This window comes from Hetaerina americana, unplaced genomic scaffold (genome assembly GCF_022747635.1).
Source record: "Hetaerina americana unplaced genomic scaffold, ioHetAmer1.1.p SCAF_18, whole genome shotgun sequence".
Taxonomy (NCBI): Eukaryota; Metazoa; Arthropoda; class Insecta; order Odonata; family Calopterygidae; genus Hetaerina; species Hetaerina americana.
This window is the reverse complement of record NW_027286741.1, coordinates 130733-144652: the sequence shown is the minus strand read 5'-3', so window position 1 is coordinate 144652 and position 13920 is coordinate 130733. Positions and strand designations below refer to the sequence as shown.

Below are 13920 nucleotides of genomic sequence, written 5' to 3'. Positions count from 1 at the left end.
ACTAAGGAAGGAAACACAATATATAGAGTGCAAGCCGCGCCTATGTATCGATTGGGTTTTGTATCGATTCTCGCGAAATGCGATCGCAAGCATTGAATGTGTGACGCAGTGTGAAGAGGTGGAAAGAAAAATGGTAGGCAGGAATTTATTGCGGTTTTCATTTGAATGAAAATGAAAACTTACCTAACTTGCTGTATCATTGTGTATTAGTGTGGGGATCCAAAATGTTTAGGCAATGCCCCACCAGACTTCTTCCTCTTCCCCCGCTTCAAATGCGAGCTGAGAGGACGTCACCACGGCTCGGTGGAAGCGTCACAACAGGCCGCGATGAGGGAGCACCATTCCGGGCGCTGCCTTCCAGAAGGCGTACGAGGAGTGGAAAACCCGCTGGCACAGCGCTGTGTGTGGACGCACGAGGGTGGTATACTTGGAAGAATTTTGAGTGAATGTATCCATTATGGAAATAGATAAGTTTCAATCGACAAAGTCCTGTTACCTTTGGGGCAGACTTTTTATTAGTTGCTCTATGCTGCCTTATTCTTCATGCCACGTGAAATTCTAGAAACATATGAGAGTAATCATGGGAAGTACAAAAAATAAGAGTGTACCAGTACTGTGATCGCGCAGACGAAGCAGGAGAGAGAGAGAGGCTTGGAAATTCAGAAAGTACGAAGTCCCGAATAGGAGGGGCCCTAATGTGAATAAAAGAAATGGCAAGGCGGGCATTTGGTGGGAAGGGTGGGTTGGGGGGAAAGGAGATAGAAAGACGCACGAAATTATTTCCGGCGAAGCACAGTCCCGTATCGGGAGAGGCGAGAGAGAGCTGCCACAGAAACCACCAGCGCCGCGGATAAAAAATGGCGGCTGAAGAGGCCCCATTAGTGTATCTGCCTCGCGTCTCTCCCCTCCCCCGCGACCCCTTCCCTGAACCCCCTCCCCCCAATCCCCCCTAACCCCTTTTCAACCCCCCTCCCTCGCCCGCTTGAATGTTCCAATTTCGATGAAGAAAGCTCGAGCGAAAAAAATGTGAGGCACCGAAATCGCACCGACTCGGTTAAAATTGCTCTGCAAAGTCAAACGGACGTTCTTTTCCGCCAGGGTTCCTCTATTCCCCCACCCGCCCTTTTTTACCTCCCCCCACACCCGCAAACTGTCGCGCCTGTCCCCTCGCGGTCTGAGGGCATTACACCCTGGCCCACATGCCCGAATTTCCATCCCCGTACCCTTTGTTTCCCCGGAGGGATCCTGTGGAAATATTGAATGCACGCCGGGGATCATTCCGCGCCTCCCAGGTTCTTGGTCGAGGCCGAGCGGGAGCATGGAAAATGTAAGGAGCTCGGCTCGCCTCCCCCTCCGACCTCAGAGTTATTTTTTATCTCGAAGAGCGCCCACGCCGTTTCTAGGAGAAGTTGAGATTCCCATTCCGCTTTTATTCTTCCTTGATGAACACACATAAATACGGAGGAGGACGAATTTTAGCAAAAGGATTTATAATACGGTTGCGGATTTCAGGATTTTTACCATCAGACGGAATTTTTTCATGAATACACAGATCACCGAGGGATTTCAATCGTCGGAATGTGGCAAGAAAACCACGGTAGCACAATGAATTCGTATTTGACGCCCAATTTGGTGCGACCATTTCCGTTATAATATCCTCCTCCTCCAGCTTTAGTTTGTCAGTCAGCCAAGGGGCTGCAAGCATTGCTGAGTGAATTGGAAATTCAGTGCAACAAGTATGGGATGAGAATCAATATTAATAAAACAAAGGTTATGCGATTTTCTAGAAAGAAAAAGGCCAAGCTTAACATTAGAATAGGAGGGCAAAAACTAGAGCAGGTAGAACAGTTTACGTATCTCGGTAGTGTTTTGGACCAACACGGTCAAAGTAGTAGGGACGTAAGGAGAAGAATTGCGCTAGGCAAAGAGGCTTTCACAAGGAGGAGGGAGTTGATGACAGGGACTTTGAGTAAGGATGTTAAGAAAAGACTCGTAAAAACTTTGACATGGAGCGTAGCTATGTACGGTGCGGAAACGTGGTCATTGAAGCAGGAGGATAGACGTAGATTGGAGGCTTTTGAAATGTGGGCGTGGAGAAGAATGGAGAAGGTGAAATGGACAGAGAAGAAAACAAACGAGGAAGTACTAGGTATGGTGGGCGAAGAGAGGGGTTTGTTGGGAGAAATCCTATGGAGGCAGGAAAAGTGGGTGAAGGGGGTATTGACCGGCAGTGGGATGTTGAAAACTGTAATTGAGGGGAGAATGTTAGGCAAACGAGGAAAGGGAAGGAACAGGATAGGGATGTTGGACGGGATGAAGGGAGGAAGAAAGTACTCAGAGCTGAAGAGGGACCTGATGTAAATTAGGATGTTGGATGGACATAATTACTAGTTTAATAATTTGTGACCCCTAGCAAAACACAACATCCTACTCTACATCAGACCCCTCTTCATCTCTGAGTACTTCCTTCCTCCCTTCATCCCGTCCAACATCCCTATCCTGTTCCTTCCCTTTCCTCGTTTGCCTAACATTCTCCCCTCTATTACAGTCTTCAACATCCCGCTGCCGGTCAATATCCACTTCATCCACTTTTCCTGCCTCCATAGGATTTCTCCCAACAAACCCCTCTCTTCGCCCACCATACCAAGTACTTCCTCGTTTGTTTTCTTCTCTGTCCATTTCACCTTCTCCATTCTTCTCCGCACCCACATTTCAAAAGCCTCCAGTCTATGTCCATCCTACCGCTTCAATGACCGCGTTTCCACGCCGTGCATACTGCAGCTATGCTCCATATCAAAGTTTTTTCTTAATATCCTTACTCAAGGTCCCTGTCATCAACTCCCTCCTCTTTGTGAAAGCCTCTTTGCCTAGCGCAATTCTTCTCCTTTCATCCCTACTACTTTGACCGTGTTGGTCCAAAATACTTCCGAGATACGTAAACTGTTCTACTGTTTTTGCCCTCCTATTTTAATGCTTAGCTTATCCTTTTTCTTTCTAGAAAATCGCATAACCTTTGTTTTATTAATGTTGATTCTCATCCCATACCTGTCGCACTGAGTTTCCAATTCACTCAGCAATGCTTGCAACCCCTTGGCTGACTGACAAACTAAAGCTTGGTCATCAGCGAACCTAACTGATTTTACGAATTCCCCGCCCACTTTCATTCCTATCTCGAGTTCTTCCAATGCCTCTTTAATCATTTCCTCTGCATTCAGGTTGAACAGCAACGGTGATAATGGGCAACCCTGCCTTACACCTCTTCCTAACACTGCCCATCCGGACTCCCCGTTTCCCACCCGCACCTGAGCAGTCTGAGACATGTACAGGTTGCGGATTAGCCTCCTTTACCTACAATCTATTCCTATTTTCTGCAATATACTAATTAATTTTTCCCAATTCCCCCTATTAAACACTTTTTTGAAATCTATGAAAAACATTATTTGTTTGAAAAATGTAGAATTTATAACTGTGATGTTATAAGCAATTAGCACAGTTTTAAATGTTACAAAAATATCTGTATGCTAGAAGAACAATATAAGCAGTACTATGCTTACACTACATTACGCCAAAGTCTCACAACTCAATCGACTGAGGGTAATGTTGCTTTCCACTAACATTATATCATACCACAAATGGATGAATTTTATGGAAAAAAATACATGAAATAAACAATTATTCCATATGACAGGTTATCATTCAATATGAATGATTTCTCCTGGACAAATTTCAGTATACTGCTGTGTTCTAAATATTGCTTAAAAACTAGGCTTTTGAATACATATTAATACTCTCATTCTCATGCAATGAAAGTCAACCTTTCTGAAAATTAGGTATTTAAAAAACTTCAACTGTGTTTCACCAACTATATGGGCTCTAACTTTCTGGGAAAAGTTTGCCACACAATCTGCCAATACCCGTAAAAATAATGAAACACTTGAAGACAAGGGAAAAGATAACTTACCTTTCACCATATCATCATCTTCCATCAACAGATTTAATTGTATTAACATTCTTTCAGCCTTTTTATGCTTTCCACCTTTAAAGTGTATGTTCAGTTGTCCTTGTGAGGTAGCTCCGATATTGCACAGCTCACAAAAGAATCTAAAATTGAGAAATTAGAGTAAATTAGAATCTGCAAATTGGACACTGCTCAACAGTGTACAAGTGTTGGCAGTTATCAGGGGAGGTAACCAACAGCTCTGGTCATTTGCACTATTAGGGATGGATGGGAAAGGATGAAGGGTGGAAAGAAACCTGGCGTTGGCCTACTCTTAGCAAAAGGCACCAAGAGATCTGTAGTTTAATGTCCCATCCCACAGATGGTGTACTCACTCAAAGTGTTCTCTACAAAGCACCTCAAGCAGGAATCAGGGTAACACTGAAAAATATCTGTTGTCTCCAGGATTCAAACCCAGACCCTCTGATTGGGAAGCCAGTAAACTAATCACTGAAACATGCTGATCCCCTTCCCCTCTTTCCTCGATTCCCTTCATCCCATCCAACATCCGCATATCCTATTCTAGCCCCTTCCTTGTTTGCCAAACATTTTCCCCTTTATATACCACAGTTTTCAGCATCCCACTATATCCAATCAATACGCCCTTCATCTGTTTTTCCTGCCTCCATAGGATTTCTCCCAACAAACCCCTCTCTTCGCCCACCATACCAAGTACTTCCTCATTTGTTTTCTTCTCTGTCCATTTTACCTTCTCCATTCTTCTCCACACCCACATTTCAAAAGCCTCCAATCTACACCCATCATCATTCAGTAACCATATTCCTGTGCCAAACAAAATAAAAACAGAAATTTTGCAGAAATATACCTTAAATAAAATTAAGAAAAATGATATTCTTGATGTTGCATGCTTGGTGCATAATGACCCCTGCCACACACCCTAGTGGTGTTGGTGGGCAATCACTTCTTCCTCCTTATGATTGCTCAGTGGCATGTATACCTCAACAATGACCAAGTTTGTCTGTTCTGCTTTTATCTCTACTAGTAATATTCTATCTGTGACTTGTTCCATGTTGACTAGGCTTCTTTCTATCTCTTTATTGAATATTATGGCAATCCCTTGTTAGCTCTCGTCCCCGCTGCTGTGTTTTATTCTTTAACTATCACTCCAGTAAATCCTGCTGTTCTTCCATCTCACATCACATAGACCTAAAATATCTATATTTCCTCTCTACATCTCCCAATTTTTATTTTATTGTGTCCCTGTCCTCGGCATCATTCTTACATTCCAAGTGCCTATCCTAATTGGTTTGGTCCTCTTCCGTACTGTTGCAGTCGATTTCTCTTCGCAAGGATTTTATGAAAGGATGATGATGAGAGCAAAAGCCTTGCTTCACCTGGTACTAGGTACAATACACAGTCTATTGGACTGAGTCCCATAGTTACCAGGACTTGTGCTCAATTCTATGTCTATCATTTTGACATTGTATTACAATATTTATTTTCAATAAAGTACTTTCAATGTCAATGTAAATGTATAAAATAAATACTACATTCATATATGAGGCATATCCATAAAGCAAGGGTCGTTTGCTTATATTTAAATATTGGCACTTCAGAACACAGTTTTACTCCTGCAGCGCCATCTACTGATTCATCGAGAAGCTATAGCAGCATTTGTTTTGTTTTGGAAGTCATTCGCTTGTCTGTTCATGCAAACAACAATCGTTCATCCCGCCAGCTGTGAAGTGCGTTGTTCTGTCATACTATTCTTATATGCAAAAGGATTGTCAGCTGCTGAAATTCATCGGGAGTTATGCCTAGTTTATGGACCTATACTTATGAGTGAACGAAAGGTTGGACAATGGTGCCGTGATTTCAAAAATGGGCGAACAAATGTCCATGACGAAGAGCGAAGTGGCAGGACCCGTATTCTGACCAATGAAATTGTTTCGCAAGTGGAACAAAAACTGCAATGTGATCATTGATTGACGATTAATGACTGGGTGTCTGAACAATTTCCTCAACTTGGACACACTACTGTCTACAATATTGTCACGGAAAACTTCGGATACCACATATTGTGTGCAAGCTGGGTACAGAAACACTGCTGCCAAAACCAATAAGAAAATTCAAGATTTTCATTGGGAACTCCGTGACCACCCACCGTACAGTCCTGACCTTGCACCTAGCGACTACTTCCTCTTCTTGCACTTGAAACAGTGGCTCGGTGGACAACATTCCGAAACTGAAGAGGAACTGAAGAACGGCGTTGTCAATTGGTTCAACTCTCAGGTGGCAAGCTTCTATGCAGAGGGGTTGAAGAAGCTGGTGCAGCGGTACGAAAAATGCTTAGAAGTGAATGGCAATTATGTGGAGAAGTGAAGTAGGTTTTTAGCCAACTAAAAGTGCCAATAAAATGTGTTTCATATGGGTATATTTTTTCCGGTGACCAAACGGCCCTTAATATGAGCATGCCTCATACTTTTTTGAGTACACTTACTTACTAACAGAGCATGAAATAATGTAAAATATGTATATGAGTCCAATGTAATAAGATAGCAAATTTATAACAACAAAATAATGTACAAAATATTGCTAAAAAATAAATAACACTGGGAAATGGTTAATTGACTGCTGTTCATCATTGTTGGCAGTGTGCTCAAGTGTGGGAATTCTGTAAATTAACTGGCAGGAAGCAGTACAAAGAAATGAAACTACACCAATTACTTTGCTCAACTTATAGCTCACCTGCCTCTCTTCACCCCAGGATCTTCTCGTTTTTCAGAAGGCTTCTCTGAACTATGAACCATTAGCTCTGAACTCAATAAATCATGATAAAACATTGGCTCAGAGGGTCTGCTACCATAGACTCCTTCCATTGGAGGGCTGAAATGAAAATAAGGGAATAAAATGTATACTACCAATGAAATGAAAAATGAACAATAAGTAGACAATTTTTTATAAATATTTTATGGGTAAACCCATGCACAAGTAACCAATTTTTGTAGTATGGAGCACTACTTGTAGTTAGTATTTTCCCCACTTAAATCTTTAATACTGCCCAAGGTTTCAACTGATCACTGTCATTTTCACCATTTCTCACATTCAAGGATCTTGAAAATAAAGTGATCTAAAAAACATGGTCAGTATTAAATATTAAGTGAGGGACAATATTAAGCATTGTTTGATAATATAGAATATTTCCACCTTAATCAATGCATTTACAAGTGAGCAGCCATTTAGCATTTATATAACATGAGCAGTAAGTTAAACTAAAATTAGAAAATAAATTTAATAAATGATTTATGTTAGTTTATTCAGCAACACCATTTATATAGATATTTTTCATATTTTAGTTTTGAACAAAAAGTAACAAAGATAGTATTTTCTATAGTCTTAAAGCTGCTTTACTATTTCCATTATGTCAGGTCATTTACATATTACCTAAATATATGTTTTGGACATTCACTAACAACTGTTACATCTTATGCACCACATGGACTACTTCTCACTTCAATGTAATTTGCATTGAAGTGCATATCAATGGATGACTCTGTTAAAAATTACTGTTGCAGCATCTCCCGCAGTTTCTTGGAATCCTTCTAATTTGCCTGGCTTTGATTCCTTTCATTTTTCATACCGTCCACTGTCCTTCATGCCATTAAAAAAACCTTTTTCCCTAACTTCCCCTCCCTCATTTTCCTCACATTCTCCTTTCCGTGGTGGTCTTTAACATCCCTATATCTATTAATATCTCCCCTACCTATTTTATCTGCATGCTTCAAAGTTTATTGAGCAATTATTGGTCTTCCCCTATCACATCTAAATGTCAACTGTTAGTCATTCTCTCCGTCCAATCACTTTTTTCCTCCTCCTTCATACCCACCCGCATTTTAAACACCTCTAATCAATGCCCCCTTAATGCCAAAATAAGATTTTCAATCTGTATACGTATATGAGAGTTATTTTTTAAATTAGGTCTATTTTTCAAATAAAAATTACTAAAAATATAGTCCAAAACTCTTCCCTTGTTTCCTCACACTTATTTATTTTCTACATAGTTTCATTGTTTTTTAAATGTAGCATTCAATTAGTTTTTTTATCACTGCATAGTAAGAGGAATATCTCTTGAGTTTGAGCAGCCAAATGAGGTCATGAAGTCTCGTGAAGTAACATAACTCCAGATGACAGTTGACTGCATCACTTATTATTCTGCCATGGTGCACCAAAACTTTTTAAGGTCTTGCTGTGAAAAAAATTGCTACCCAATGGAGTTTCTTAGTGGCCAGTTGTTTCACTCCAATGATGACGTGAAAAATAGCTGCTAAAGAATGATTGACTTCACAGGCAGCTGATTTGAATACCATGGGTACTTGATAACAAGTTGAATAATATGATAAGTATTTAAACAAAAAACAGGAATACTAAAAGAAAAAATGGCATCAAGAGTGAGTAAGGCGATAAAACAAATGTAGACAATATCTTCAGTAGTTTTTTCTTTGAAAAATGGACCATACTGAAAAATAACCCCTGTAAATAATAGTTTCAAAAAATAAAAAGATTCACAAATGAAAACTTCAGGTTAACCATTTTATAATAGGGAGAAGTCACTGGAAAGTTCATAAGTGAAGGGTCAAGGCCACACCCTCCACAATGACTTTGGTTGAAGTCTATGCTTTTAGAATTCATCAGATGTACTGTCACACAAATTGAGCTGTCTTTCTCCTTCAATGGACCCACCTACACAACGTTTCTATGATTCTAAGGTCTAATTTCCATCTCAGGCATGATAAACAATTGAGCCAGGTCTCATTTAAGAACTCACTCTCTCTTTTCATCCCAAACATGCTTGTACTTAGCTAAATGGGGGTATCGGAGGCCTTTAAATTAAGTAATAAGACTGGACACGTAGCTTCCAATCTGGCAACACTGGAGACGCTGGGCTTGGAGAGGCGGCAGGGGAACATGTGATCCACCTTCAGTACGGGTTTGAACACACTCGGGTCATTTGGTTGTCCATTGTGATTTTTTGCGTGAAACAGTTTTTTCTGTATTGAGTTCTAAAAATGAGTGACATCAATTTTGATGTGCTATCAGGCTTTGCTTCAGACTTGGGCACAATGCAATGGAAACTCTTACTAAACTTGAGCAAGCCTACAGAGATTGTGTTTTGTCGAGGGCCCAGGTTTTCTGGTGGTTTAAGACATTTTCAGATGGAAGAGAGCCGATTGAAGATGAACCACGAAGTGTAAGGCCTTCATCTTCAAGAGCCAATGAAAATATCCACAGAATCCCGGATCTTGTGGGTTCAGATCGTCGGTTGACGGTCAGAATGGTCAGGGAAGAGTTGAATTTGACTCACATCACCGTTGACCAATGAATTGGGGATGAGATAAAATCCGAACAATTAACTGGGTGTTGCATCACAATTAATGCTCCTAGTCACAGAGCACTTTCAATGAACGGGTTACTGGCCAGTGAAAGCATTCCTGTGGATCCTCAAGTCTCCTTATTCGCCTGACCTGAGTCCTTGTGACTTTGTTCTCATCCCGAAGTTGAAAAAGGGAACTCATTTTGGGACAGTCGGAAACATTCAAACGGCTGTAACCAACCAGCTGAAGGCTATTCCAGCGTGAATCGGAGTTCCAGCACTGCTATGGAAGAACCAACCCATTTCCAGCGCTGTGTGGATTCAGACGGAAGTTATTTTGAGGGTGATAACATAAAATTGTAATTCTATTTGAATAGAAAAATATGAAAAAAATTAGTCTCATTGCTTAATTAAAGACCTCATACATTGAGGAATATTTAACATTGTACAGCCAAAATTTCCAACAGCACTTGAAACCATGTTGGTTCATTACATAGGCATCAAGATTCAAATCATTAATGACAGCAGATCCCTCACTAGAACAATAATGTAGGAATGAAGGCAGAAGGCAAATGGCTGGTGGGCACAGGGGTAAATTAATTGACATGATCAAACGGAAGAGTAGAGAAAATACATGTGAGGGGTTGAAGGTCAGGTCACCTTGTGCCTTGTGCTCCCCAAAAACGCAAGTCCATGTGCTTCAAAGGCAGGGATCGAGAAGAACCAGAGAGGCACTTATTCCTTCAACTTTACAAATCTAATGAAATATGCAACACATGTTCATGGTCTATCTAACTCCTTCATTTCACCAGATGCCAGCCATATATATTTTTTAATGCTCATAACTCTCATTAACAAATTTATTGATAAAACTTCTTTGGAATTAGGTAATACAGATTTTTAAAAAAATTAAAGTCCAAAACAAATATGTTTACCGTTTAAGAGATCATCAATATCAAATTATTTCCCATGCTCAACATATTAAGACTAAATGCCAATTGGACAGTAAATTTTTCATAACAGATGCTTAGCTCCATCCAAACTCTATCACTCAGGATTGTTAAATTAACTCAAAAATCACTTCAGATTTCAATGCAAGGTTCCACAATTTTCTGATAGTAATATGTACCCATTATCAAATACACCCATGTCTTCAAGGGTGGAATATATATGATAAGTTTTCTCACGGCTGTGTGTAATACGCGACCAACATTCCCCCTGGCTCTGCCTAACCTCCCACTCCAGGCAAAACCATTGCTTTCCAATTTTTGGTAGCAAAACAGACACCATCATTCTCACAGAAAGCTATTTCACTTACTGGTTTAAATTTGGATGATATATTTAGATTTAGTTGAGCATGTCACCTACCAGAGTAACCTACCATGATAATTAAAGTCAAATATTTTTAAAAAGACATTTGTTCAACTCATATCTTTCAGATGTCTTAGTATATACAGGGTGCGGCTCTTATCTACAGACAAATTTCAATTTCCCACCATTTAGTAGTTCCACTGGTGGTTGCGATTTGCATCCTTGAAAGCTATAGGCATCTAGTAAACATCCATAACCGCAAAATGGCCACTATGTTACGTACCATTGTGGAGTACCATCGGAGAGCCGCTATTATCGAAAGTGTTCGCGCAGGGCGTTCGCCCAGAGAAATAGCTAGATTCTTCTGGTACTCCAGGTCAACTGTTTATGATATTGTAGCTAAGTATAATGCTTCGGAGAAGTCTGCTTGGGAAGGTTTTGCTAACCCAGCGAGGAAATCTCATCCGAGGAAATACTCAGGTACTGATTTCAGAGGAATTTTGCAAATGCTAGCGAATTAGCAAATGTTGAAGAATGTCGTGACACCATGGATGGTAACTGTTGGCCTCAGAGAGAGACAATATGTCTTCCAACAGGAGGATGGTGCACCAGCTCATACGAGTCATTTAGTCCAAAACTGGCTCTCAGATAACATTGACATGTTCTGGTCAAAGGAGTTCTGCCCCCCCCCCTGAACAGCCCGGACTTGAACCCCCTCGACTATTATGTATGTTTGGAGTGCAGTCAAAAGGAAATACCAATAAGACGAGGCACCCCAATGTCGCATCTCTACGCACCGATATCGTAGCAGCATTCGCTAATATATTATTGACAGCTCTGTTTTAAAGACTGCGTGCGATCGAATCAGGAGGACAATATCTAAGGCGGTCATTGCAGCTGAAGGGGGTAATTGCATTGAGGCATGTCACTCTCTTGACAGATACCACTACTTGAAATGTAAAAGGATTTTCATTTTCATTTGCATTTTTTTAAATGCATTCTCTTTTAAACAAAAGTTTCATTTGTCCAGATTTAACTGTCGTACCCAGTATAGGCCATTATTAGAATGCCACAGAAGCAAGCAGAATGACCATGTTTTGCCACAAATTCCAAAGGAAATTTTATATTTTGATCATCAATTTACATCAAAAGTAGACTTATTATAAAACTGATATATGAATAAACTGATACATCAAATCAGATGATGATAGAATTCATACTTACAATCTCTGCCATTTGCAAGTCAACTTGTTGTAGTATCCAGACCTTAGTGGCTGCAAACCATTTACAACCCTTTGATGATTTCTACCCCTGTAGTGCTGTTGGGCATGCAAATGTGATGTGAGTGATAAATCACACCACTCACAATAGAGCTTCTTGTCACCGGGAGTCTAAAACACATCAATTCAAAACTGAATGTTAATTAATCTCTATTTTAAATAAACAATCCAAGCACACACGTTACCAACATAAAGTCACAGCACCCGCAATTCATCCTCTTCTCAACAGGAGTCTAAAGAACATGAAGGTATTTTTGCCAGAGTGAATCTTTCATTTAATGCATTCAACTTTTCCCTCATAATACTGTATCTATGCACAATGGTTTTTGATTGGTTCTCCATCCAAAAATTACCAGATTTATTTACTGGAATCAACCAACAGGTAGGTACAGAGGGTATTTAGATGCTGATTACAAAGTTTAAAATCATTTATTCCATTTTTATCCATTCCCAAAACAGCTCCTCATTTTCTTAAAAATCATCATGCATTATTCAACTCAGTGGTATCAGGCTCAACCTTGCAAAATCACATCTTGAAGATTTATAAAAACTCTGTAGATTTCACGAAACTTTATTGTGTTATGACCGGCTTTGTCATATATGTGACATTTCATCACATTGGGGCTACATTAAGACGTCACGTACAAGTGTGTGATGGTGAAACCAGTCATACTACTATAAAGTTTTGTAAACTCCACACAGTTTTTCTCTGATTCCTAATTATGGATTAATTTCTGTTTATAGCATTCATATTATTTCTCTACTTTCTCTCAAAATATGGGTGCATTCGTTGCTTTTCTCTTTGCAAACATCTTTGGCATGCCATCTCCCAAACTTCCTCGTCATCTGCTTCATTAAACCTCAGGTGAGCCACTTCCTTAGCATTCAAGGAACGAAAGACTTGTACTTTTCCACAGATTTTATTATACGGCACGACGCGTTTCACCGACTTGCGGCATCATCAGGTACAAATTTGCAAAACAGACAGAGCAAGCATATATACCCTCAGGACAGAGTGGGGGCGGGGAGGGTTGGAAGGATTTGAGGGGGGTGGGGGCTCGCAGGTGCGTTGATGGATTGTTTTGACCATTTCCAGGCTAATTTCTCGGAGAGGAGTGGGGAGGGGTATGGGAATAATTGCTCATTGCAAAGTATCGTGTTGGGGTTCACCAAGTGCCTTCTAATCTCTAATTGCTCGAGAGCGTCCATTTTTAATCCTTTTGGGAGTGTGTGTAATATCTCTGGGACAAAGTCACTGCTGTGGTTGAATTCTAGTAAATGCTTGGCGAAGAGAGAGTTGTTATTCTGATTTTTGTGACACCTAGCGTGTTCCTTGACTCGTAACTTGATATTCCTGCCGGTCTGACCGACATAAACGCTGTTGCAATCCTCGCATTTCAGTTTATAAATGCCTGATTTGAGAAGGCTATCCTGGGTCTGTTTTGCAAATTTGTACCTGATGATGCCGCAAGTCGGTGAAACGCGTCGTGCCGTATAATAAAATCTGTGGAAAAGTACAAGTCTTTCTTTCTATTTCAATAATGGATATCAATTACTTCCACGAAGTGAAGCCTGAAACAATAGAATATATTCAAGGAACCTTTCAACTTCTTCATTTTACCAGGCATCCCTTGCACAAACCTAACTTCCTAAGCAACAATCATACTTTCATTCTCAACATAAAGGCTGAAGTTCGTGCATAATTTCAGAGTGTGGTGGGCCATCCAACTATATGCAGTTTTTGCCCTAAGGACATGCAATCGTAACTCCTTAGATATGAAGCCATTCCAATGCAAACATTCTACCGAGATAATGTTGCAGTTCCCATGAAAACTCCTAATTGTTATGATGATCATCGTATCTGTAAAATTGAGCTTAACTTTTTTTGCTTCTTCTGTATATCTCTTAGTTAATAAAAGGGTAGTCCCAGAAGTACCCGACCAAACAAAGAAAACACAAAAATTTTGGAAAAAAATGAATTTATTTTTCAACATAATCTC

At 40.2% G+C, this 13920-nt stretch overlaps 1 protein-coding gene across 1 annotated transcript in view; it reads right to left on the bottom strand.

Annotated features, from left to right (window-relative positions):
- LOC139687215 (zinc finger matrin-type protein 3-like) overlaps positions 1-13920 on the bottom strand; it is a 175989-nt gene that overhangs the window by 143931 nt on the left and 18138 nt on the right. Inside the window, exons 6-8 of the mRNA XM_071584337.1 lie at positions 11865-12031; positions 6707-6844; positions 3962-4101 (exon numbers count right to left, since the gene is read on the bottom strand). Coding sequence (XP_071440438.1) covers positions 3962-4101; positions 6707-6844; positions 11865-12031 — 445 coding nt within the window. The remainder of the gene's footprint in view (positions 1-3961; positions 4102-6706; positions 6845-11864; positions 12032-13920) is intronic.